At 47.7% G+C, this 27,493-nt stretch overlaps 1 protein-coding gene across 1 annotated transcript in view; it reads right to left on the bottom strand.

The window, feature by feature from the left end:
* Positions 1 to 27,493, bottom strand: part of UCKL1 (uridine-cytidine kinase 1 like 1) — a 53,778-nt gene that overhangs the window by 8,974 nt on the left and 17,311 nt on the right. The window contains 7 exon segments of the mRNA XM_081867769.1: positions 266 to 359; positions 779 to 877; positions 9,419 to 9,435; positions 14,249 to 14,310; positions 15,628 to 15,817; positions 20,016 to 20,087; positions 25,460 to 25,630. Of these exon segments, the coding sequence (XP_081723895.1) occupies positions 266 to 359; positions 779 to 877; positions 9,419 to 9,435; positions 14,249 to 14,310; positions 15,628 to 15,817; positions 20,016 to 20,087; positions 25,460 to 25,630 (705 nt within the window).

Raw genomic sequence — 27,493 nt, forward strand, 5'->3', positions numbered from 1 at the left:
TTCAGCAGGGGGCCGGTCCACTGTCCCTCAGACCTTGTGGGGGGGCCGGACTATATTTTTTTTGGGGGGGGGAATGAACGAATTCCTATGCCTCACAAATAACCCAGAGATGCATTTTAAATAAAAGGACACATTCTACTCATGTAAAAACATGCTGATTCCCTGACTGTCCACAGGCCGGATTTAGAAGGCGATTGGGCCAGATCCTGCCTCCGGGCCTTAGTTTGCCTACCCGTGGTTTGGAAGACCGCTTTGATCAGCCTACCTGGAAAGGCAGGAAGGACAGTGCATGTTCAATCAGGAGACGCATCAGCCGTTTGGAGTAGAAGATAAACTCATCCCGACTTGTCTCCTTGTCCCTGAAAGGGTAACAAAGAGGAGAGAAGGAAGGCGTTAGGTTCATAGAATTATAAGAGTTGGAAGGGACCCCTGAGGGTCATCTAGTCCAACCCCCTGCGATGCACGAATCGCAGCTAAAGCTTCCATGACAGATGACCATCCAAACCTCTGCTTAAAAGCCTCCAAGGAAGGAGAGTCCACAACCTCCCGAGGGAGACGGTTCCCTTGAAAAACTGCTCTTACTGTCAGAAAGTTCTTCCTGATGTTTTGTCAAACTCTCCTTTCTTGTCACTTGTGTGGCTGAGCACAGGAAGGGGGGGGGGTCTGGAGGCAGATGCTCAACAGGCAACAGTTTGCTTCCTTCTCTCAATGGAGTAAGCGGCTTGCCAGGAGCTCTCCGTGGTGCTGAAAAGAACTTAGAACAAGGCGCCCAACTCACCGGATGATTGTGTGCATGCCTTTCACTTGCGGGGTGTTCTTCAGCACACTGAGAGTCTTGGGGAGAGGGTGGCATTGGTGGGCAGAGGCCAGTGCTGCCCTGAAGACAAAGAGGAGAATTAAAGTCAAGTTAAAGGCTTCTTGGGGGAGTCCTGCTTCCTCCCCCAGCTAGAGAAGAGAAGCCACCCCAAAGATCCCACAGCTTTCCTCATCCGAACAAACCACACAGACCTTTTGCCATGGCTAAAACGCCCAATGGACAGGCTCAATGGGGAAGGGAATCTTGTGGGATGTAAAACTGCCGTCCAGTACAACATTCCTACCCAGGTGGCACTGTGGTCTAAACCACAGAGCCTAGGGCTTGCCGATCAGAAGGTCGGCGGTTCAAATCCCCGCAACGGGGTGAGCTCCGTTGTTCGGTCCCTGCTCCTGCCCACCTAGCAGTTCGAAAGCACGTCAAGTGCAAGTAGACAAACTCTGGCTCCCTCGGCCAGTAAAGCGAGATGAGCGCCGCAACCCCAGACTTGTCTGTGACTGGACTTAACAGTCAGGGGTCCCTTTACCTTTACCTTTACCTTTCAACATTCCTACAGTAGACATGTTAGGGGATGATTTGTACCACTCAGGAGAAGACTTCCTGTTTCCTCCTGAACTGGGACAGATTTCCACTAAATGTGACGTGAAGAGGGGGTGGTCTGTTGTACTAGCATGGAGGAGCACATGGCCTCCATGTTCTGATCAGTGTGTCTTCTCCATTTTGTATGTTGCTGTGTGTTAGTCGCAGTCACTTGGAACTAACTTCTATATGGAATAGTTCTAGTTGGTATGTAACCTAAGCCTGCCTTCAGGGACATGTCTGTGAACCTGAACGGATCTGTGAGTAAACTACTTTTATATTAACGCTAATCAGATTCTTGTGTTTATTCTTTTTAAGAGGGGTTTTACCAGGAAAGAATCTTTTAATAGGAAAACTCAGATGAGTCAGCAACAAGCTGATCGCTGCGTAATTTAAAAAGGGGGATGTTTGGAACTCTGCTAGAATATGGAACTTGCCTGCGCAAGTTAGGAAGGATATCATGAAATAATATATCCTCTCCTGCCTCCCTAATCATCCCCACAAATCTTACTCCCGGCCACCTCCCTTGAGTAAGTTATTGGCAGCGCTTAGCAGGGAGCCGTGGCTGAACTTGAAACATGAGGTTGGGCAGGGCGGAACCAAGGAGAGCCTGCCGGATCAGGGCCAGGGCCCATCTGGTCTGGGATCCTGATCTCACAGTGGCCAGCTAGATGCCTCTGGGAATCCTGCCCAGGGATCCGAGCAGATGACCGACTCTCCCCTCCTTTGGTTTCCAGCAACTGGGTTTCAGAATATTGCTGCCTCCAACTGTGTGGTCAGGGCACTGGCAACCTTTGGGACGAGGGGCAGGATATAAAATACCGCATTTTTTGCTCCATATATCGGTGTGCACCAATCCCTTTTCCTCTTCTGGCTTCAGCAATAGCTGCGCAGCCTGCATTCACTCCATAAGAAGCACACACATTTCCCCTTACTTTTTAGGAGGGGGGGGTGCGTCTTATAGAGCAAAAAATACGGTAGATAGATAGATGGATGACAGAGAGATAACAAGACTGGTGACTGGGAGCAGCCGCCGAGACCACATAACACCGGTCTTGAAAGACCTACATTGGCTCCCAGTACGTTTCCGAGCACAATTCAAAGTGTTGGTGCTGACCTTTAAAGCCCTCTACGGCCTCGGTCCAGTATAATAAAGGAGCGTCTCCACCCCCATTGTTCTGCCCGGACACTGAGGTCCAGCGCCGAGGGCCTTCTGGCAGTTCCCTCGCTGCGAGAAGCCAAGTTACAGGGAACCAGGCAGAGGGCCTTCTTGGTAGTGGCACCCGCCCTGTGGAACGCCCTCCCACCAGATGTCAAAGAGAAAAACAACTACCAGACTTTTAGAAGACATCTGAAGGCAGCCCTGTTTAGGGAAGCGTTTAATGTTTAATAGACTATTGTATTTTAATATTCTGTTGGGAGTCACCCAGAGTGGCTGGGGAAACCCAGCCAGATGGGCAGGGTATAAATAATAAAATTATTATTATTATTATTATTATTATTATTATTATTATTATTTCAAAAGCAGCCTAAGGGGTGGAGTTCTGTCTCCTGTGGGTGGTGGGGCGAAGGACAAAGCCTCGTTGCCAAAATGAAAACTGGGGCCCAGCTTCCTTAGTCGTTGGAGGAATAAAAGGGTCAGGATGAGTCACATCTGAATGACAAACTGGTGGTTTCGAGGAGCGGCCGGCAGCTTAGCTAGCAGCTTGGAGGAGGAAGAGGAAGGAGGTTCTAATTAGGACACCCTTTATTTGTTCAACGCCAGGCTTTTCACGTCCCCTATGTCTGTGTGGTTGGTTCGGGCGGACAAAGGGCCTTGTGGAGATCCTTTCCGCTCGCGGACTCACAAACGCGAGACTTAATTCAGGATGAGCGGGGGGAAAGAGGAACATTAAAACATGCACACGCAGAAAAGAAGCTGGTTAAAGGTTTGTGCCTCGCCAGTTTTGGGTCCAGGAGAAAGAGGTGCACACGCAAACACACAGAGAACCAATCACAAGCCAGTGGAACGAAAGTGGGTTAACCAGGAGTCAGGGAGATGGTACGGAGCTGTATGAATGCTTAGCAAGGAGCCAGAAACAGCCTCAGATTTATGGACATTTCAAGGGTTCTGGCGGAAGATCTCAAGGGTGCCCCTGTGCCCACGGGCGCCACGTTGTCAACTCCTTCATCACTTATTTGCTTTTGTGTGTGCGTGTGTATTAATTTGTTTCTACTAAAGGATTTTTAAAATAGCAACCATGGGAGACCCTGATCTGCATTGGGACCGTATTGGGAGGTAGAGGAACAGTTTATCCCTCAATGCTGCACCCCTGATTTATTTTTATTTTTTTAATCCCCAAATAGAAGCCAACAGAAGCTTCCCTTCCAGAACACTAACTGTTGGGGGGTATTTATTTGGACCATAGTAAAAGGGGGGGGGTTAAAGGTTTATTCCTCCATTGCGAGGGGTTAGACTGGACGATGCTCAGAATCCCTTCCAATATCCCATTTCAATGATTCTGTTAAATACTCCATCCATCCATGCCATGGTCCCAGTGCCAATTGCACTGGGATAAAACAGTAATAAAACAGCTTGGGGGCGGGGGGGGGGCCTTGATTCAGCTTAATGAGCGACAGCTGCTTGATCCCTCAAGACTGTTTTGTTAATAATAATAATAATAAATTTTATTTATATCCCGCCCTCCCCAGCCAAAGCCGGGCTCGGAGCAGCTAACATCAAATGTATAATACATTAACATAAAGTCAGACAATCAATTAAAATACATCCTCAAATCAGATCAGGATCAAAATAAAATCCAATCAGATGGCAACCCGCAGATTAAGGTTGGGGACCTTAAATGTTCACCAGGCCCAAGTGTTTGTGCTGAACTTATATGGGCCTGTGAGAAAAATGGAGAGGCCACTTTCATGCAAGTTCTTATGAAAGGGGAGAGGGGATCAGACTGTGCCTTGGCCAAAGGCCTGGCAGAACAGCTCTGTCTTGCAGGCCCTTCGGAAAGATGTCAAGTCCCACAAGGCCCTAGTCTCTTGTGACAGAGCGTTCCACCAGATTGGAGCCACAGCCGAAAAAGCCCTGGCTCTAGTTCAGGCCAGCCTAACCTCTGTGGCCTGGGACCTTCAAGATGTTGTTGTTGTTATTGTTGTTGTTGTTCTGCTGTTTTTGCGTTCTCATCTGTTCTTAATTGTCTTTGTTGTACATCGCCCTGAGATGGTTGTTTAGGAGGCAATTAGCAAATCAATAATAATAATAATAATACACCCTCCTGGCAAAATTGGGAGAAGTTCAAAGGGCAATCATAGATTGTTTGGAAAAGCGCAAATTGGGATGGGTTTGCATTGACATGTGACCCAGACTGAATTTCTGCCCCATGCCTTGTATCCTGGGTACCACATGACCCCCCCCCCAGCTCTCATATGTTAAGTTGCTCATTATGCTATAAACCTCCCAGTGGCTTATAGTTGGGGGGGGAGGTATATAACTTTCTTAATTAAAAAGAAACCCCCACCATAGGGGGCACGCCGACCCACACGGTAGACTCCTCATCATGCTGGCCTAGCCTTCAGCAAAAGCTCGACACTCGATTTAGTATTCAAACCAAACCAAAAGAAAAAAGAAAAATAGTAAGTTGGAGGGTGCAATTTGATCCTCACATATCCCAGCGGAGTTTCCTCTGTTCATCAGATGGGAGTTGTAGTTCAGGGATGAGCCAAGCAGGTAACAGACAACCAAACGCACAGAGAGACACGGAGAACCAAAGAGGGAGGGAAGAGAAAATAAAGCAAGGAAATAAGAGCACTTAATTTAAAAAGGGGGGGGGGATTTGCCCTGGAAAAGCATCTTGCATCTCTTTTGCCTGGATGCAGAATCCTTGACCTGTAACAAAGTCATTCATATGGCTGGGTGGAAAGAAGTAGGAACGCCTAGCTTTGGCATTGAATTTGTTACATGCGGCCCCTGTGAGGTTGCCTGCAAGGTCATGTGGCCCTCACGCTGGTCCTCACCAAACCTTGCCTGCTCCCACACCAACTTAGTCTCACAGGGTGTTTTCTGGCACAGCCTCTGAAGGATTGCACAGGGCAGAGAAGTTGGGAATTCTCCTGTGAGAACCTCTCAAGTGTATCAAGCGCCTTCTCGACGATTCAGGGCCATTACTGCCAAAATAACATCGCATTTGGAGGTCTGCTTTATTAAAATAACCCAGTAGCAAGCGTGTTAAAACGGAAAGAATGTTAAGAACCCAAGAAGAGCCTGCAGATTCAGGCCAGTGGCCCATCTAGTTATCTCCCGCTTGGACTACGGCAATGCGCCCTACATGGGGCTACCTTCGAAGGTGACTCAGAAACTGCAATTAATCCAGAATGTGGCAGCTACACTGGTGACTGGGAGCGGCTGCCGAGACCATGGAACACCGGTCTTCAAAGACCTACATTGGCTCCCAGTACGTTTCCAAGCACAATTCAAAGTGTTGGTGCTGACCTTGAAAGCCCTAAACAGCCTCGGTCCAGTATATCTGAAACAGCATCTCCACCCCCATCGTTCTATCCAGACACTGAGGTCCAGCTCTGAGGGCCTTCTGGCGGTTCCCTCACTGCAAGAAGTGAGGTCACAGGGAACCAGGCAGAGGGCCTTCTCGGTGGTGGTGCCTGCCCTGTGGAACGCCCTCCCAGCAGATGTCAAGGCAATAAACAACTATTTTACTTTAAAAAGACAACTGAAGGCGGCTCCATTTAGGGAAGTTTTTGATGTCTGATGCTGTATTGTTTTTAATATTCAGTTGGAAGCTGCCCAATAATTATTATTATTATTATTTAGTCCAGCATCCTGTTCTCAAAAGTGGCCAACCAGATTCCTGTGGGAAACCAGCAGGCAGGTTTCTAGCCCTCTCCCTGTCCTGTGTTCCCCAGCAACTGTTTCTCAGAAGAATTGCTGCCTCCGACCACGGAAACAGAACACAGCCACCATGGCTTGTAGCCACCAACACCCCCCTCCTCCATGAATCTGTCCTTTCTTAACGCCATCCAAATTAGGGGCCATCACTGCCCTCCTGTGGCAGGGAGTTCCACAGTTTAGCTGTGTGAAGAAGTGCTTTCTTTTACGATACGGTAATCTTTATTGTCACTGTCCCATACAGAACAACGAAATTGAAAAATCTACATAGGACATTCAAAAACCAACAAGCCTGCTATCCCAGCCTGGTTAGCCCCTAAAAACTCTGATACCCCATTTTAAAATACAATATACTCCCATACAGATTCCTTACACTGCGTTTAAAACCAAAATCGCATTTGGATAGAAACTGTTTCTCAGGCGGCTAGTCCTAGTCTTTCTAACCCTGTACCTTCTTCCAGAAGGAAGAAGCTGAAAGAGATCGTTTCCGGGGTGCGCACTGTCCTGCGCTATCTCTGCAGCTTTCTTATGGCACCTGGAAGCATCGATTTGATCCAAGGTGGGAAGAGGGCACCCAATTATTCTCTCCGCAGTCTTTACAACCCTGGACAGCATTGTTTTATCTGCCCTGACTCTTCCAACATACAGTGGTGCCTCGCAAGACAAAATTAATCCATTCGGTGAGTCTCTTCGTATAGCGGTTTTTTCGTCTTGCGAAGCAAGCCCATTGACAGCTTAGTGGATTAGCGCTATTAGCGGTTTAGCAGCCTATCAGCGGATCAGCTGATAAGCGGCTTAGCGGCTTAGGAAAAGGGGGGAAAGGGGGGGGAAACCCGCAGGAACTCGCAAGACATTTCGTCTTGCGAAGCAAGCCCATAGGGAAATTTGTTTTGCGAAGCGCCTCCATAACGGAAAACCCTTTTGTCTAGCGGGTTTTCCGTCTTGCGAGGCGTTCGTCTTGCGGGGCACCACTGTACAGCTTTATTGGAGGTCGAGGCCTGGTGTTATGAGAGTGAAAGTCTTTCCTCTTTCCCCCTCCCGTGCGTTATTTTAAGAACTTCTATCACGTCTAAAGCAGTCGCCTTTCTTTGCAGACGAGATTATTCTGCCTCTCCCTCCTTTTGCCCCTGAATTTTACACAGGTACTCGGCGCTTCCTGCCACCTCTTTGCTGTGTCTGACCGGTAGGGGAAAAAATTGATAAGCAGCCTTAAGCGGATGGTGTATTTCTTTCTCTTTTTTGGTCTTTTTCCTTTCCTCGTTTATCTTTTTTTAAAAAAATTAAGTCTCGCATTTGGAAACCAAATCTTCTGCCCCTCCTCCTCCTCATCAGCCTTCCTCCCCGGAGAACAAAAACGCTTCAAAAATGCTGGGTGACCAGCTCAAAAGACACACAAATCCCCACAAAAAAAGGAGGCAGGGCGGAAAATGTCACCGGTTCCTTTCATTGCGCTCTCGCAGAATCAAACAGGAAGCAGACAAGAGAAAAAGCGAGAAGACAGAGGAAGGGAGAGGAAGGAGCGCAGCCCAGCTGAGGTTTTTCAAACGAGGAGGAGGGCAGCCTTGAAGTGGCTTGACATTTCCAAGATGTGGGGGCTACTGTGCCCCCAGGAGCCCATAAGGAGGGCGCCTTGAGGGGATGAAGGCTCGGAGCTGAGGTAAGGCGTGGCAGATCCAAGAGGAGGGATCTATTTCTGGAACACCATCTCCTAAAAACTTTTTCTTCTTCTTTCAAAAAAGCAGTTCCAGACATATAGAAAAATGTGTGTGTGTGCTGAGAAAGCAGAAAGAGAAGTTGTCTCTTCTATTCGGCTGGGCTCCAATTATTTAAACGCTTTCTAACTGCTCCCTCCCAGCAATTCTATTCTTCGTCGGGAACGGAGATGTTCTGGACCTCCCCAATTAACTGGTAACTCGAACAGCATAAACAGGGACACAGGAGGCGCTGTGGGTTAAACCACAGAGCCTAGGGCTTGCTGATCAGAAGGTCAGCAGTTCGAATCCCCGTGACGGGGTGAGCTCCCATTGCTCGGTCCCTGCTCCTGCCAACCTAGCAGTTCCAAAGCACGTCAAAGTGCAAGTAGATAAATAGGCACCGCTCCGGCGGGAAGGTAAACGGCGTTTCCGTGCGCTGCTCTGGTTCGCCAGAAGCGGCTTAGTCATGCTGGCCACATGACCCGGATGCTGTACGCCGGCTCCCTTGGCCAATAAAGCGAGATGAGCGCCGCGACCCCAGAGTCGGCCACGAATGGACCTAATGGTTAGGGGTCCCTTTACCAAGCAGGATAAAATGGCCAATGGGTGACTGCAGGCTCAGGTCTGTGGAGAGACTGGGGGATATGAGGGGCAGTGGGGGCCGAAAGAGGGGAGAGTTGTCAGGTAGGGCGGGGGGGGCGTGGCTCAAGGGAAGGTCCCAACCCCAACCCCAGTCATGTCTCCATGGGGGACTGAGAAAGACCCCTGACTGAAACCCTCGATGTTTGATCTTTTATCAACAACGTGTTTATTTTGTTGGGAGCCGCCCAGAGTGGCTGGAGAAACCCAGTCAGATGGGGGGCGGGTATAGAAAACAAACATTATTATTATTATTATTATTATTATTATTATTATTATTATTACCTGCGCTCCCTGATTCTCCCCCTGAAAAGGCTCCTCCTTGTTTCGGGATGTTGGCTGGGTCAAGCCAGGCGGGAACCTTAAAATTCTTATCACAGGACCAACCATCCTTACCAAGTGGACTGCAAGAGCACTTCAACAAAGAATCTGAGGGCCTTGTCGTGCAGGGACTGGGGGCAGCGATCCCTGTAAGGGACGGCTGCATATCCCTGCATTGCCGGGGGGGAGGCGGGTTTGGTCTAGATGAGCCCCAGGTTTCCTCCGAACTCTGTGATTCTGCGATAACGCAGATAAGTGATGGCCCTTTGCCCCCTGACCATCAGATCTCTGTGCGTGTATCCGGTGACTGTGCTGCAGGAATTTTGATGTTTCAACACACAAATACGCACACACAGACACAAACACACAGCCTCAGCAAACAGTCAGCTTAGCAGCACCGGTTATTAAGATGCATTTTGGTCCTTGCAGACAGAAAAAGGAGGACACACAGAGAGGGAGAGAGTTAGGAGGAGCCCTTACCTGACGCTGAGTTCTCTCTGCCGCGGCAACACAAAGAACAGCGAGCAAACCCCGTATTAAAACATTGGAAACACCAGCAGGGCATTAAAGAGGCAAAAGGGGAAATAAAAACACAGGGAGACATGTTTTCCCAGGATTCACAGCACTTGGAGCAGTTAGCATCTATATTGTTATTATTATTATTTAAAAGCACCCGCTGCGATTTCAAATTTGCTCAGGGGGCAGCTCTCTTGGGGTGGGGGGGCGGGAGGCGGCTTTGCAAAGCGGTCGCGACTTAACCGCGCGACTACGCTTCCCAAATACCGCCACGTTTGGCAGGTTCCCCCCCCCCCGCAAAAAATGAAGCGTACATATTTAATCGGGTTTAGGATTTCGCTGAAATCTAATTTTTCTTACGGTGTCTCTGCGAGGGTTAAAAAAGTGTGTGTGGTGGGGAGAAAACAGAAGGGGAAAAATACGCCTGAACCCCAAACTGGTAAGAGCAGCTTCAGAATTGCCTGGTATGATTTAGCCCCAGAATTTAAAATTAGCATTTAAAAATAACTGTGAGGAGGGAGAGATTTTGGGGGGGGGGGTGCAGCCTGAATGGCGCATGTTGCAGGGATCCGTTGAATGCTCGCTCTGAACACCCACACGGTGCGCAAGCCCCATGGGCCGATGACCAAATAAAGACATCTTAAGTCAGCTGAAGCCACTGGAAATGTCAGCCTGCTGTTCAGCTTCAGAATCCATCAGATCTGCCCAAGTTCTGTTGTGGCAGCCCCCCAGGTTATGGGGTTTCCTCCCTGGGGATACTGCTCTGGCCCCATCCCTGGTGACTCTCAGGCAGGCAGAAAAGAAAGATTTACAGTGGTGCCTCGCAAGATGAAATTAATTCGTTCCGCAAGTTTTTTCTTCTTGCGAGTTTTTCGTCTTGCGAAGCACGGTTTCCCATAGGAATGCATTGAAAATCAATTAATGCGTTCCTATGGAGACCGCTTGCCAGGCTGGCGGTGCGGAGAAGGGCTTTTCTCCCCACCGCAAGCCTTCAGGACAGGTACGGGAACAGAGGGGAAGGCGCACAGCGCGTCTCCTCTGTTCCCGGGGCTTGCGGTGGGAGGAGGGTTTTTCCTCCCCACGCCAACATTCAGAACAGCATTCTGAAAGTTGGCAGTGGGAAGGAAAACCCTCCTCCCACCGCAAGTCTTCAGGACAGCCATCCGAAGGCTGGCACGGGGAGAAGATCTCTCCGCCCCACCGCCAGCCTTCGGAGCAGCCTTCCGAAGGCTGGCGGCGGGAGGAGGTCTCTCCGCCCCACCGCCAGCCTTCGGAGGAGGTCCGAGGACAGTGGGGAAGACGCGCTGCGCTTCCCTGCTGTTCCGGAGATTTCCCTATGGGCTTTCGTCTTGCGAAGCAAGCCCATAGGGAAATTCGTTTTGTGAAGTGCCTCCAAAACGGAAAACCCTTTCGTCTAGCGGGTTTTCGTCTTGCGAGGTGTTCGTCTTGCGGGGCACCACTGTATTTCACTTCAGCTCTTTGAAATTCAGCACTGAAGGTTTCAAGCCTGCTCTTCCTGGTTCTTTCATGCTCTTTGTTCAAATTTCTGCCACTGTTTAAACTGGTTTCCTGGTGTTTTCCTTTAAACTGATCTGTGGTGTTTCCACCAGCTGGCAGCAGGTACGAGAAGGCGCTTTACACACAAGACGTTTGCATAAATATTATCTCTGAAGAAGAAATCAAGTGGTTTTTGAGCAGCCTTCCTGAAGCTGTTGGCCTCTAGATATTTTGAACTATAACCCCCATCATCCCTGGCTGTTGCGTGCACTGGGAGTTGTAGTTCAAAAACATCTGGAAGGCCGCATGCTGGGGGGGGGCTATTTTAGGGGGTGCAGTTGAGTGCCACAGGCGTTTTAGTACAGAAGCTATGCCCTCCTGGGCATGGGAGACAAATGGTTTTGTCATATCCTCCCTGCTGGTATGGTTTAGTCCTTGAATTAAAAATTATGATTTCTTAAAACTGCAGTGCAATCAACTGAGAGCACCTTTCAGAAATTTGACCACAATGCTTTTTTGTCCATTGTTTGCTCCATATACTGAGCAGGCCCAAGTTGCAGATTTATTGCAATCCGCCCCCTTCTCCCCCCAAAATGAGTTGAAATCTTTTCCCCACCCCGCGAGAGCTGCAAACTGAGCAAAGAAGTTTGACAAGCAAACAGCTTTTTAAGAAATAAAACAGAAAACGGGGACGGGCGGTTGGAATAAAGACATCCAAATACCCAAACTGACAACCCGGTGGGCAACAGAGGATTTCATGCGGTTAGTTTGCAAGTGAGTTCTGGAGACCTGCCCCCTTCTTTGTCGCCTTTCGCCCCCTCCCCCCCCCCAGTCATTCGGAGGCAGGTCCCAAGAACCTTCTCAGACAGGACAAAAATTAACTTGCCACCTATATATGCATCTCAAGAGCGGGGCAGAGGCTCTTCGGTTCCTCCTTGGTTGTCTTCTAGATTACTGATCCTTTTTGATGGTCCCTAAATGGAGGGGGGTGTGCTGCTCCCCCCACTACAAAAAACTCCCCACTCCACTTCTCAGAAGGGTCGGAGTGCAGTGGGAGCAAATTCCCCCTTTCCTGGGATTTCCCAATTAGCCCAGTCCTTCTCAAATTCAGCTGCAGTGGCTTCCCGTATTGTTTATTTGCAAGGACAGAGAACTGGTGGCTCTCCAGATTCCCCCCCCCCAAAGGCTACAAATCCCATCAGCCCTGAGCACTGGCCAGGCTGACAAGGAATGATGGGAGTTGTAGTCCACTAGTATCTAGAGGCCGCAGGTTCTCCAAGCCCGACTCATTGCTCTCTGCAGTTGGGTCTGTTCCACACAGTTAGTTGATGTGGAGCTGATCCTCACCACAGGATGGTAGAATCTGATCCAGTGCCAAGAAGCAGTTTGATGTGAGCTCGGAGCTGCTGCCCAATCAAATACTATGCGGTCACACTCTACCTCAGTTGTGTTGGGCAGTGCTGCATAGTGGTTAGAGTAATAATAATAATGCCACCCTTCTGCTTTGGTCAGGGCCGTCTTAACCACAGGTGGCAGAGGTGCGGGGCACCCAGGCGCCAGACTGAGAGTCCGGGCCCTGAGAGTTGGAGTCTGGGGAAGAGCCCACCCATTGGTTGGAATGCCGCAGCGGGCTCTTCTACTGCGGGCGGCTCTGCGCCGTGAGTTCGGGGGTGAGCGAGCTAGCAATGTGCTGAGGCGGCCGGCTGGCTCCACCCTCCTGTGCACCTGGGACTGGCGTAGTAGTGCATGCTCTGGTTATCTCTCGCTTGGACTACTGCAATGCTCTCTATGTGGGGCTACCTTTGAAGGTGACCCGGAAACTGCAACTAATCCAGAATGCGGCAGCCAGACTGGTGACTGGGAGTGGCTGCCAAGACCATATAACACCGGACTTGAAAGACCTACACTGGCTCCCAGTACATTTCCGAGCACAATTCGAAGTGTTGGTGCTGACCTTTAAAGCCCTAAATGGCCTCGGTCCAGTATACCTGAAACAGCATCTCCACCTCCAACGTTCTGAGGTCCAGCGCCGAGGGCCTTCTGGCGGTTCCCTCGCTGTGAGAAGCCAAGTTCCAGGGAACCAGGCAGAGGGCCTTCTCAGTAGTTGCACCCGCCCTGTGGAACGCCCTCCCACCAGATGTCAAAGAGAAAAATAACTACCAAACACTTAGAAGACATCTGAAGGCAGCCCTGTTTAGGGAAGCTTTTAATGTTTAATAGGTTATTGTATTTTAATATTCTGTTGGGAGCTGCCCAGAGTGGCTGGGGAAACCTAGCCAGAATTGCGGAGCATAAATAATAAAGTATTATTATTTTTATTATTATTACACCACAAGGTGCCCGGCTTTGCTCCGACACCTCGGACTGGTTTGTTGCACTGGGCTCTTTATGCTTATGAGCAGAGATAAGTGTGGTGTCAGCTCTCTAAAAAAAAGATTGATAAGTCCGGGGAACCTTTCCTAAAAAAAGTCAACAACTTTGGGGTTCTCCCCCTAAAAAAATGTCAATAATTCTGGGAAACCTGGGGGGGGGTGCTGGGCAGATTTTTGCACCCCGGCGCCGCATATGCTTAATGGCCCTGGCTTTGGTTGCGCCAGCCTTGCCCCAGCCTAACAATGCCGGCAGATGTTGTTGGATTCCAACGCCCACCAGCCTCAGCCAACGTGGCCAATGGCTGGGGGGTTTATGGGTTGTTGCAGCACATCAACATCTGGAAGGGTCAAGGTTGGAGGAAGCCAGGGAGAGTACGTTGGATTAGGACTTGAGCCGGTTGGCATTTGGCTGCCCGCAAAGTCGCAGAGCTCTCTGGGCGATCTGGCGCCCGTGGCCCACCTCACAGGTGGTGAGGATTAAATGCTCAAGGAGTGTAGGAAAACAGAGAAGAGAACCTGATAGGTTGCCTTAGTTTGCCGGAGGAAGGGCGAGATAAAGACATGGTTTGCAGCCCTGCCCAGAGAATTTGCATGAGGACAGACTTCCCCAAGATGGCCTGAAGATGTCTGGAATTTGACCAGCTGGAGAAGGCAGCCTTGAGCGATCCCTTGTCCCCTTTGCTAGACGACTGGGAAGCATGGGCCAAGTATGGAGTCTGATCTTTTCAGCAGAATCTGAGGGTCTTTGGGACACGTTCTGGGAAGAAGCCGGGGATCCTTGCAGACCCCACCGGAAAACCCACCCTGGCAGCTCTATTTGCCTGAAGACGTGGAAGCAAAGGAGGGGCTTGAAAGAGTCCCCCTACCCAACCGGCACACCCAGTGTTCAGCCCTTCTTCCTGCCCCGTCCCAAGGCACTTCTTACCTCTTCCAACTGGCTGTGGACATGCTGCACGATCAGATCGATGGCGACGGTGTTCCCACTGCCTGGAGCGGAGCAGAGAGAGAGAGAGAATTGTGGATACCTGTTTCCTAACAGCTATGACCCGGGAAAGCCACTAGAGGGCAGCAGAACACAGTCAACCGGTATGCAAGCGAATTAACATTGCAATGTCTCTTACTTACAGCACCGTTTGCCAACGTGGTGCCCTCTGGCTGTTTTTTGGGATGACAACTCCCATCAGCTCCAACCAACTGAGACAGAAGGGATTTGTAGAATCACAGAATTGTAGAGTTTGAAGGGACCCTGAGGGTCATCTAGTCCAACCCTCTGCAGTGCAGGGACATTTCACCCAACGTGAGGCTCAAACCCACAACCCTGAGATTAAGATGCTCTACCAGCTGGGCTCTCCCTGCTGTCCTGGTCCATGACATGTAGTCCGAAGCAGCTGGAAGGAACGCTGCCTTGGACAGTTGCCGTCTTTTTCTCAGCCGGTAGAGCAGGAGACTCTTAATCTCAGGGTTGTGGGTTCGAGTTCCACATTGGTCAGGGGGTTGGACTAGATGACCCCCAGGGTCCCTTTCAACTCTACAATTTTATTATGTCTCTGTATATGCTGGAAGCTACCCAGAGTGACTGGGGAAATCCAGTCAGATGGGCAGAGTACCTATAATAATAATAATAATTATATCTCACCCTTGTTTCTGATTAGATCATCACTCATCCCTTCTTCCCTGGTGGGGGGGGGGAGTCATGCTTCGAGGAATCGGATCCCTCCCCCGGTGGCAGTAAATAAGCAGATCAAATGAAAGGAGCCTTCTTAATAGTTAGTTTCCTTAATAATCACAGTGAGAGACAAAGGAATGCATCTCTCTCTAGAAATGGCGTTGCTCCCAGTTAAGGTTTACCCCCTCCACCTCCATTAATCTACATCACTCTATGTTGGGTAATATGAATTTGTTGCCATTGCACTTTCTGTTCTATCATGCTCAGAGCCCGTCTAGTCTTAGGCGAAGGGGGGGTCAGGAACGCTTTCCAAGGACGCTGAACCTTCCAGCTGTCTCTCTCCTGGTGTTTTCTCTTCTAGCTATTCCTCACCCAGTATTTCCCAGCTTTCCCCCTCTAGGCTATGCCCACCGCAAACTGCTGTTCTAAATCAATACTGTCCTCCTGCCCTTGGGAAGGTTCAGAAAAAGGCCATTCCTCCTCAGTCCAGCACCTGACACTTATGTGGGCCCTGAGGCTCATCGTACCCATCATGTCTCACAACCATGGAGAGCCTTATTCTGCGCAGAAAACACACAGAATTTAAGCATTGGACAAGCTGTTGTCCCGCCAGGCGAGACCAGAGAAGGGACACCTACCCCGAGGGACGACAATGTCCGCCAGCCGCATGGTAGGCTGGATGTACTGGTCAAAGGCCGGCTTGACAAACTTGTTGTACTGCTTGATGACGCCCTCAATGTCCCTGCCGCGCTCGCCAATGTCCCTGCGGAGGCGGCGGACCAGGCGGATGTCAGAGTCTGTGTCGACGAATATCTTCATGTCTAGAAGCTGGAAGAAGGGAGAGGGGATGATGCACTCGCAGGTATTCCACTTACTGAATACAATGTGTTTCGAGGGAATCACTCATTAGGCCCTAAATGGCCTCAGTCCAGTATACCTGAAGGAGCGTCTCCACCCCCATTGTTCTGCCCGGACTCTGAGGTCCAGCTCCAAGGACCTTCTGGTGGTTCCCTCGCTGCGAGAAGTGAGGTTGCAGGGAACCAGGCAGAGGGCCTTCTCGGTAGTGGCACCCGCCCTGTGGAACACCCTCCCAGCAGATGTCAAAGAGAACAACAACTATCAGACTTGTTGAAGACATCTGAAGGCAGCCCTCTTTAGGGAAGCTTTTAATGTTTGATGCATTACTGTATTTTAATATTTTGTTGGAAGCTGCCCAGAGTGGCTGGGAAAGCCCAGCCAGATGGGCGGGGTATAAATAATAAATTATTATTATTATTATTATTATTATTATTATTATTATTATTATCTTAAGGTTTCCATTATTTCTGATGCCAACATTTCCAATCTGTGATCTTGCCCCCTCCCCCTGCTACAGGTCCTTTTCCAAATGGCTGCAGTCAACCTGCAAGAGCGAGACGAAGAAAAACCTGACTCGTCTCATCTCTCCTGCACCCCCATTTGTCCAACATCCCCCCCTCTGTCTCTACATGGCTTCCACCCCAAATTGGCTGGCGCCTACTAGCATAGCAATAATAATAATAATAATAATAATAATAATAATAATAATAATAATAGAAGGCTGCCATATTTCTGGAATTTCCAGGACATATCCGGAACGTCACTGGGTGGAATTTTCCAAAATTGTTTGAAAAACCCGACCGTATGGCAGTCCATATTGGAAATGTTGCTCTCTCTTTTTTATGAATTTCCTAAAAAATATATAGCTTATACAGTCATACCTTGGGTTGCAGGTTCTTCAGGTTGCATTTTTTAGGGTTATGGACCGCCGAAACCCGGAAGTACCAGAACGGATTACTTACGTGTTTCAGCAGTCGCGCACACGCAGAATCGCTAAATCACAACCTGCACGTACGCAGACACGCTGCTGTGGGTTGCAAATGCTGCAGGTTGCGAACATGCCTCCCACACGGATCACATTCGCAACCCGAGCATCCACTGTATATTTTGGGCAGGTTCCAACAGATATTAAAACATAATAACACATGAAACCTTTTTTAATAAAAATAAAAATGGGCAAAGTCGGGATGCTTGGATATCTGAATCTAGGGTGTGTATAATAAGGTTTGGACATAATTCTTTACATTCGGACAACTGAATTTTTGCATGACGCAACTTTTACATGAATGAATGCATGCATGAATTTTGCATGATTTTTTTTGCACGGCGAACAGTGGGATCTGCGTGTAAAGGGCTAGAGCAGGATTTTAGTCCCCTATCGGCTGCTTCCCCCCAAAAAAAAACCCTGCCTCCTTTACGGGGGCGGGGGAGAGGAAAAACAGATGGCCGAATTCTGGACTGCATCACTGCAGAATGAAGTGGCGGGGCCCATGCGACAGAAGTCTCCTCCACATCTATCCCACTGCGACTCAGAACAAGACACCAGGGAGAAGATTTCAATCCAGCCTTTCCTCTGGCATGCTGGCTTTCTAGGAGGATTTTATCTTATTGTATTAATTTTTATTTGCATAGAGAAAGAATGAACGGTGTTTGCCTACCCTTTGCAGCCCAGGCAAAGGTTGAGCACCCTAAGCAGGGCCATCTTAAGCATATTTGGCGCCGTGGTGCAAAGCTCCCTCTGGCGCCCCCCCCCCTTCCCAGTTTTTTAGGGAGGACGGCGCTGCCGGCGGGGCTGGAGGATGCCGGCAGCGGCTGGAAGAGGCCCTTAACAACATTGCAAACTCCATGTTTTAAAGGTGAGCAGTGTTAGGGGAGAGTTTGAGGTGCTCAACAGCAGGGAACAGCTGAAACAGGGGAGCTGAGAAGACTTGCTTGCAAAAGTGGAGCCCACCATGGAGCGCTTGGGCTGAGGGCAGGAATTGCCAAGGATTTCTCCATTCACAGATTTGTCTTTTAAGCAAGAAAAGCAGCCAAAAACCACCCTCTCTCCTCTCTCTAGTGCAAATGCTTCTCTGCTGACAATCCCCCAGTTGGCCACTGGAGGTCACTGTTGCCCCAAGATTGCCTGACTGTGAAACAGACCATTAAGGGAACATCCAGGATACATTACGATTTTTATTTGTGATCGTCTTATTATTTATTATTATTATTAGTAGTAGTAGTAGTAGTAGTAAATTGTGTTTTTAACGTTGGACACCACCCTGTGACCTTTGAATAAAGGGGCAGTATATAAACTGAAATAATAATAATAATAATAATAATAATAATAATAATAATAATAATAATAATAAAGCAGCAACAACAACAATAATCCTTAGGGAGCTGCAGGGCCTATGGTCACTCTTTGTGGGGAGACACGCTTTGTGCCCCAGGCCAGACCATTTGCCCACCTAGCCCTCCTCTGTCAACTCGGACCGGCAGCAGCAGATCTTCGAGGTCTCGAGCAGATAGAAATCTTCCCTGCCCCCTGCTACGTGAGCATTTAAATCTGGAAACGATTGGAATCAGGGACCTTCTAAGAAGAAGAAACAGACCCTCCCCTAAAAGGAGACCTCTGTCCCCCAATTTTATTTTACACGACTTCTATATACAGTATAATGGTTCTAGGGGTTGCTTGTGCGTAAGTGGCCGCCGCTCTTGGCTTGGTTACCTGGTTGAACCCTTTCTGCCTGGACAGCCCTTCACTTCGTGGCTGTCTCAGTCGCTGGCAGAATCCGCCAGTGGGCGTTTTTTGAATCTCTTCCAGCAAAGAAGTTCTTTGACGCCAAGTCTCCTCCTGCTCTCCCTGCGCGGAAGTCTTCTGCGCAGGGAGGGAGTGGGCAGCGGAGTACCCGTGCTCTCCCCGCTGGTTTCTGGCGAAGAGTCCTGGAGCCTCCTCTCCGATTCCCCCATCTGCCCCCCTTCTCCACTGGTGTAACGCTGATTTCCTTCCACAGTAGATGGGCTGCCTCCCTCCCTACTGGGACCCTCTCCGGCATCCCTCTGGAGCCTTCCCTCCGCCTCTGGCTCCGATGGCAGTTCCCTGACATACAGTGATACCTCTTGTTACGTTTGGTTCAGGTTACGTCTTTTCAGGTTGCGCTCTGCGGCGACCCGGAAGTACCGGAAAGGGTTACTTCTGGGTTTCACCACTCGCGCATCGCAGACGTGCAAAAATAACGTCACACACATGCGCAGAAGCGGCGGATCCCGTTCACAACCAGAGGTACCACTGTATAAATATGTATAAATACACTGCATAAATACAGTGGTACCTCGGGTTATAGATGCTTCAGGTTACAGACACTCCAGGTTACAGACTCCGCTAACCCAGAAATAGTACCTCGGGTTAAGAACTTTGCTTCAGGATGAGAACAGAAATTGTGCTTTGGCTGCGCAGCGGCAGCGGGAGGCCCTATTAGCAAAAGTGGTACTTCAGGTTAAGAACAGTTTCAGGTTAAGGATGAAGGTGATGGACTATATGGAACTGGCAGAAATGACTGGCAGAATCCGAGACCAAGGAGAAGAGTTGGTGGAAGAAGATTGGAAGAAATTTAAAGTTTATCTACAGAAACATTGTAAAATTAAGGAATGTTAGAAGGATGTTGGAATGAAGCTATGTGGTTTCAGCAGAAATGTTATAAAGGATTAAGTAAAAATGGATTGGTAATTAGTGAAAGAGGAGAATGTAAAAATATAGTATATCAAGATAAATTTTTTTAGGATAATAACAAGGATGGAAAGGATTTGCTGAAATATCTAATTGAACTAGAATACAAAAAAGGGAGGTGTGAGGAGGTCAAGGAAATAAGCAAAGGAAAGAAAGTTATGTATTGGTTGGATTTGTGTGTGTGTGTTTTTGTTTTGTTTTTTGTGTTTTGTTTGTTTAACTTTTTCTATTTTTCCTTTTGTAACTTTTAAAACTTTAATAAAATCTATTTTAAAAAAAGAACAGTTTCAGGTTAAGAACGGACCTCCAGAACGAATTAAGTTCTTAACCCGAGGTACCACTGTAAAAAAGAGGGGCACCTGAGCCCTGGCAAGGGCCTTCACCTTCTTTGCAAATAAAAATATCTATAAAAAACAGGGTTAATGGGCCATTTCTGAAACACCAGGGATCCTGCCATACCTTCAGGAGTTCCTTGTCTGCAAACGCCATGATGCCTTCAAATATGATCACATTGGCGCCGTAGAGCGTTTTCTGGAAAGAGAGAGGCACGCCATGAAGATCGGATAAACAAGCAAAACGAAGCAAAATATGGCTTTGAAAGGGGGGGAAAGTCCTCCTCAGGTGGGTTGCCAGTGCTTGCCGGAAAGGAGAGGAGTAGTGTGGCACATGCAACACGGTGGCGATTAATATACACTGAATAATAAATTATACATTCTTTATCAACCTTCCGAGAAAAATACAAAACATCAAACAAAGCCACAGAGACTTGCGAACTACCCAGCCTAAGATGAACTCATAATGTCTCATTTCAATAGATTTTTCAAATGCTTAACTCAGTCTTTTAGATAAGTTCATGAAGATACAGTGGTGCCTCGCAAGACGAAATTAATCCGTTCCGTGGGGCTCTTCGTATAGCGTTTTTTTTGTCTTGCGACGCAAGCCCATTGACAGTTTAGCGGATTAGCGCTATTAGCGGTTTAGCGGCTTTTAGCGATCAGCTGTTAAGCGGCTTATCAGCGGATCAGCTGATAAGCGGCTTAGCGGCTTAGGAAAAGGGGGGAAAAGGGGGGGGAACCTGCATGAACTCGCAAGACATTTTCGTCTTGCGAAGCAAGCCCATAGGGAAATTCGTTTTGCGAAGCGCCTCCAGAACGGAAAACCCTTTCGTCTAGCGGGTTTTCCGTCTTGCGAGGCGTTTGTCTTGCGGGGCACCACTGTACCAGCAAAAGGCAAGTTCGATGTTATTCACAATACCGAGAGATGCTAGTGGAGTTGTAGATAGATGTTAATGGAGTTGTAGACGACAGGGTGCAGGTGTTTTGCACCTGTTTCGCCCTTTCAATCCAAGTAATCAAGAGGCCCTTTTACTGGGGCTTGCAGGTAGCCCACTCCCAAGATAGTTTTCCGGGCTTCTTCAATGGTCTGGCACGTTGCCTGCAGTGTTTGCCCAACGGAGCCTGCAGTGTTGGCCCTCTTCTCCCTCGCAAGAAGCAGCAGTGGCCTGGGAGCCACTTCTAATCAGAATAGAAAGAGAAGGGGGAAGGGAAAGAGGGGACAAGGAGCTTCCAAGGGGGAGAGCGGAGGTTCGCTCGTAAGAAATATTGGATTTGAAACAGGCGTGAAAATGCTTGCAAGCAAGGAGGAGAGAGAAAGGAAGGAAGGAAGGAAGGAAGGAAGGAAGGAGCGTTCCCATCGGATGCCAAACAGAAAAACTGCTGTATTTTTCGCTCCATAAGACGCACCTAGGTTTTTTTGCTCCATAAGACGCACCTAGTTTTTAGAGTTGGAAAACAAGAAAAAAAACTATTCTGAACGAAACAGTGGATGTATGATTTTTGTGGTTCATGCTGTGGCCACAGACATGTGATTTGACGGTGAGTTTGGGGTAGCCCAATGCAAAAATCCTGAGGATCCATGTGGACCTGTGCTTTGTAACCAGATTTGTGCACCATTGCAGCCCCAGGAAACAGGGGGTGCGTGATTTTTTTGGTGCAGGCTGTAGCCATGGACATGCTATGTGATCTGATGGTGAATTTGGGGTGACCCAATGTAAAAATCCTGAGGATCCATGGGCTTTTACCTCCTCCTTCTCAGGCAGCCTCCGCTACCATCCCTTATCTCTCTTCCAATCCCAACGATCAGCTGTTTCCTTTCAACACTCCCTTCCCTCCTGTTTGCCTTAGTGTCTTTTCCTTAGCTGGAGCAGTTTTATGCTCCTCCTTTTCTTCTAATTTCTCTCCTTATTGCTTTAGTCTTCCTGTTTCCCCCTTTTGCAAGTTTGCTGTCTTTACCTCCCCCCTTTCCAGGCAGCCTCCTTTATCTCTAGCGTCCCTTATCTCTCTCCCCGATCAGCAAATGATCAGCGGCTTTGTTTCAACACCCACTTCCCTCTTTCAAAAAAAAGAGCATGATCTGCTTTTTGCCCCTGGGCAATTCAGCTCCAGGGACCACGCATTTGCTCCATAAGACGCACAGACATTTCCCCTTACTTTTTAGGAAGGGAAAAGTGCGTCTTATGGAGCAAAAAATTCGGTATATATGCATTTTAGAAAACCTATGAAGGCAGCCCTGTACAGAGAAGTTTTTAATGTTTGATGCTTTACTATGTTTATATATTCTGTCGGAAGCCACCAGTGTGGCTGGGGCAACCCAGTAAATAAATAACTAAATTATTACGATCATCATTATTAGGGGAGCTGTCAAAGGGAAGTGGCCTTTGGTGAGATCAGGTTTTATGCGAGGGATGGGGTGGGGCTGTGGTTTCCCTAGATGTTGATGGGCTCTCAACCTTTCCCAGCCCCCAAACCAAACCTGGAACCTGCGATTCCCCCCCAGCCAGACTGTAAGTACAGAGAAAAGTGTGGAGGAGTCAAGGCACATATGAACATAGGAATATATATTTTTGCATCGGATGTATGCAAGGATGTAAGCCTTCATCAGAATATGACTCCAGGCTGACCGCCAAAAGAATATGCAATCAAAACGGAATGACCTTCTGCGGCTTTTACAACTTTTCGTTGCAAAGAGCAGGGTGTTATCTCACACGAACAAAGGTGTTCTTGTCCAAACACGCCGAGATCACAAGAGCTGCGCTCCAAAAGTAAAGAACATCTAATTTACCGTATTGGCTCGAATATAAGCCGCACTTTTCTTTCCAAATTCCGACCGTGAAAAGTTAAAAGTGCGGCTGAAATTCACGACCTTAGAAAAATGGGCTTTCTCTTCTTTTTTCAAAACAATTTTTATTGAATTTTACTTTATATTCCACACAATCATCACGACTTCCCTCAACTTCCCCTTCTGGTTCTTTAAATATTTATTCCTCCTGCCTGTTTTACTCTACTTTAATTTTGCAATCTGTTGTATTTACAGAAATATTGCAAAGAAGTGGACTCACAAGCAGGATTTGGGTAAACACTTACAATTAAGAAAACAAAGATAAAATTTAAGGTGCAACAACTGGGGAAATAATAAAAGGTAAGGTGCGATTTGGGAAGTATGGCACAAAAATGACAAGAATGTAATAATCGTTAGGTAAAAGATTACAAAAATTGGCTTTCTTGATATTGCGGCTGAAACAGACATACGGTAAAATGGAACAGGTTTGAGTGCCTGAAGAATTTTAAGGGCTTATATTCGGATATTGTCTTTTTTCTCTTCCCACCCCCCTGGAATTTTAAAGGTGCAGCTTATTTATGGGTGCAGCTTATATTTGGGCCGATACGGTATGCGTCAAACCATAAAAGATTATTCAGCTACGATTGCAGGCTCAGTTGGCTATCAGTCATAGACTGCACTTGGATATCGAAAGGTTTAAGTTCTTGCATGCCTGTGTTGAGGAAATATATTATGTTCATCTCTAGACCTTGATTTCATTTGTTTATTCAGAGTCCAAAAGCACCTGGGCGGCCCCATAAACTCACTATCCCTGCCCTATGCAACAGCACTTCCCCTTTGCCAAGTGCCCAAGTATGTTTGTGTCTGTATTAATGAATTTATTATTATTATTTTTAATAATAAAAAGGGCACAGCTTCTTGCAAATGTTTGCAAGCACCCTCGTCTCATGATATAATAATAATAATAATAATAATAATAATAATAATAATAATAATAATAATACCACCCAGCCCATCTGGCTGGGCTTCCCCAGCCACTCTGGGCGGCTTCCAACAAAATATTAAAATACAATAGTCCGTCAAACATTAGAAGCTTCCCTGAACAGGGCTGCCTTCAGATGTCTTCTAAAAGTCTGGTAGTTCTTGTTCTCTTTGACATCTGGTGGGAGGGCGTTCCACAGGGCGGGTGCCACCACCGAGAAGGCCCTCTGCCTGGTTCCCTGTAACTTGGCTTCTCACAGCAAGTGAACCGCCAGAAGGCCCTCGGCGCTGGACCTCAGTGTCCGGGCAGAATGATGGGGGTGGAGATACAGATATACAGATGCATGTGAGTACACATGCAGTTTATTCATTTAAAAGTATTTCTAGACCGCTTACTATTTTAACAATATTTAAGTGGTGCACAGCAACGCAAAATTGTTTTATTATTGTGTGATTCTATTCCTGCAACCCAACCTGGGACCTTACCAGGTAAGAAATCTTTTCAAACAAGCAAAAATGTGTAACGCCAAAGGAACATATTTAAACAACTAAAATGCCCTGTATAAAAATACCACTATGGCGCAGGATCCAATCTTATGGATCAGGGGGAGTTTTGCGTTCTGCAAGTAACATCTCTGTTCCACCCCCGAGATCCACTGAAGAATGATAGAAGATCCGAAGTCATCCATTCTGTTACGGGTCTGGGTCATTCTGTGTGGTGTAGTGGTTTAGAGTACAGTGGTACCTTGGTTCTTGAACTGAATCCGTTCCGGGAGCTGATTGACTCTCAAAAGCATTCAAAAACCAAGGCATGGCTTCCAATTGGCTGCAGGAGCTTCTGACTCTTATGCGAAAGCCGCGATGGACATTCGGCTTCCAAAAAACATTTGCAAACTAGAACATTTATTTCCAGGTTTGTGGCATTCGGGAGCCGATTTGCTCAGGAGCCAAGCCGTTCAAGTACCAAGGTACCACTGTATTGGGGGGAAAGACCTGGGAGATGAGGGGTCAAATCCCTGTTGGAGGGCAGGTGGGATAGCAAAATGTTAATAAATAAATAAAATTCTACAGCTGAGCTGACATGCTCCCCCCCTCCCCAATTTTCACTGCACGCACTGGGAGGGATAAAATGATAAAAATGGTATTTTGGCAATTCTTTCAGGGGTGAGGAACGTACCAATAGTGGAGCGGGGAGGCAAGAGTGCCCCCCCAGCTGGGTGGCACCCCCACGTTGATTTCCCAGAATTCCCTCTGAGCAACCACCGGCATCGCTTGCAAGCCAGTTTCATTCCGCCGCCCCAAGGAAGGGGGCAAGACCTTAAGCCTCCTCTCCCCCAGGGATTTCGATTCCAAGCGGATGGACGCTAAATACCCCACAATGTATACCGTATTTTTCGCTCTATAAGATGCACTTTTCCCCTCCTAAAAAGTAAGGGGAAATGTGTGTGCGTCTTATGGAGTGAGTGCAGGCTGCACAGCTGTCCCAGAAGCCAGAACAGCAAGAGGGATCACTGCTTTTGCTGCACAGCGACCCCTCTTGCTATTCTGACTTCGCTTCGCTGGAGAGGCGCTGCACAGAGAGGGAGAGGTGTGCAGTGCCCCTTCAGCGAAGCGGGAGGAGAAACGGAGCCCCTTCCATTTCTCCTCCCGGTTTGCTGGAGAGGCGCTGCACAGAGAGGGAGAATTTTTTTTCTTTCTTGTTCTCCTCCTCTAAAACTAGGTGCGTCTTATGGTCGGGTGCGTCTTATAGAGCGAAAAATATGGTATATAATAACCCTTAAAAGACCACCTGAGGAGTGGCTCACCCATTCTTTCTTGCGGCTGTGGGTAGTGAAGTCGTAGATGGGAATCTTGACGCTTTTGCCTTGCTTGAGTTTCTTCAGGGTGGAGATGATCAGGTCGAAGTCAAAGGCGTCGGGGTGGTCGAAGTTGAAATCGTTGCTGGATGCCTGCTGCTGCTGCTCCTTAGTCAGGACCTGGCGGAGAAAGAAAGAGGGGGTCACCCTCCAAAGGGCAGCCGTGGGGAGGACAGGCAGGGCAGGGTGGGAAATCAGGGAGGAGGAAATCCCTTGGAAAAGGACCTCTTCTTCTGGTGTGGTTCTGTTACAAGACGGCCTAGAAGTGCTCCCATTCCCTGAATCTCTACGCTCTCTTTATTAAGAAACCAGAAGCATTTTTACTTGGCATTGTAGGAGATGATATTAACAGACAGGACTGTAAGTTGTTTTCATATGCAATGACGGCAGCAAGAATATTATTGGCACCAAAATGGAAGCAAGACGTTTTGTAAGGAGGACTATTTGAAATATTGCAAGAAAGACTATGAGGAGAATTATTAGTTAATGATAACTAAGAGTAACAGAGAAATTAAGAAATGCAGAATAAGTGAAAAAGAACATAAAATCCTCAGAGGTGCTGATGGAAGTCTAAAACATTGTATAAGATAAGAAGTTATGTTATATGACTGTTGGAAATGATATGTTAAAAAATGTATATATAATATAATATAATATAATATAATATAATATAATATAATATAATATAATATAATATAATATAATATAATATAATATAATATAATATAATATAATATATACAATAAAAATGTGTATATATATATAGATAGATAGATATAGATATAGAATCTCTATGCTCTCTTTGTAATACTGTTATGAGTTTGGGGTGGGGGCAAGTAGGCGGTATGCAGACCCCCTTCTACCCACTGGATCCAGCAAGGGTTAAAATAGAAGCCAGGCTAGCTTCCTGGGTTGAGGTGACAGCCTGGGTGATGAGCCATTAAAGGGAACAAAGGAAAGTGGATCTGTGAGAGATGGCAATTTTTTGGGGGGGGGGCAGCCTCCCTCAACTGGCTGCAAGTTAGAAAAAGACAAAAGTGAGAGTCGGGAATTGGCAATGATGCCACCTAGAAGTAAAGCTATGAGCCAGAGAGAGAGTCAGAGCAACTTTTGAGAGCAATGTTTTATTTCTCTTCAAATCCAAGGCTGTGGCTGTGGGAGAAACAGGACCCTCTTGAGGGAGTTCATACTATGAAGCCCTCCATCTTGACTCAGGCATCTGTCACTCACAGGTTTCCCTCCTCTGGAAAACATGTGTCCCACTTCTAACACCAGTGTTGCACGCAACGCCAATTGAGTGGTGTGAGATTCCAAGGGTCCCAGGCACTTGCCCAGGGTTTGTGTTTCCTTTTGAGAATGAGTACGTTTCCGAGCAGAATTCAAAGTGTTGGTGCTGACCTTTAAAGCCCTAAACGGCCTCGGTCCAGTATACCTGAAGGAGCGTCTCCATCTCCATCGTTCTGCCCAGACACTGAAGTCCAGTGCCAAGGGCTTTCTGGCAGTTCTCTTGCTGCGAGAAGCCAAGTTACAGGGAACCAGGCAGAGGGCCTTCTCGGTAATGGCACCCGCCCTGTGGAACACCCTCCCACCAGATGTCAAAGAGAAAAACAACTACCAGACTTTTAGAAGACATCTGAAGGCAGCCCTGTTTGGGGAAGCTTTTGATGTTTAATAGGTTATTGTATTTTAGTGTTCTGTTGGAAGCTGCCCAGAGTGGCTGGGGAAACCTAGACAGATGGGCGGGGTATAAATAATAAATTTATTATTATTATTATTATTATTATTATTATTATTATTATTATTATTATTATTACGAGGAACACAGGAGACTGTGGCGTCCTTATGATATATGGCCTATTTACACACACATATATAACCTGAGCCTGCAGTGGAGGGGCTCACAGTTTAACCCCTCGAAAGGGTCTTGTTTCTCTTTTGGATTCAAAGAGAAATCAAGTGTTGCTCTCAAATGGTGCCCTGACT

This window comes from Podarcis erhardii (genome assembly GCF_964252035.2).
Source record: "Podarcis erhardii genome assembly, chromosome: 6".
Taxonomy (NCBI): domain Eukaryota; kingdom Metazoa; phylum Chordata; class Lepidosauria; order Squamata; family Lacertidae; genus Podarcis; species Podarcis erhardii.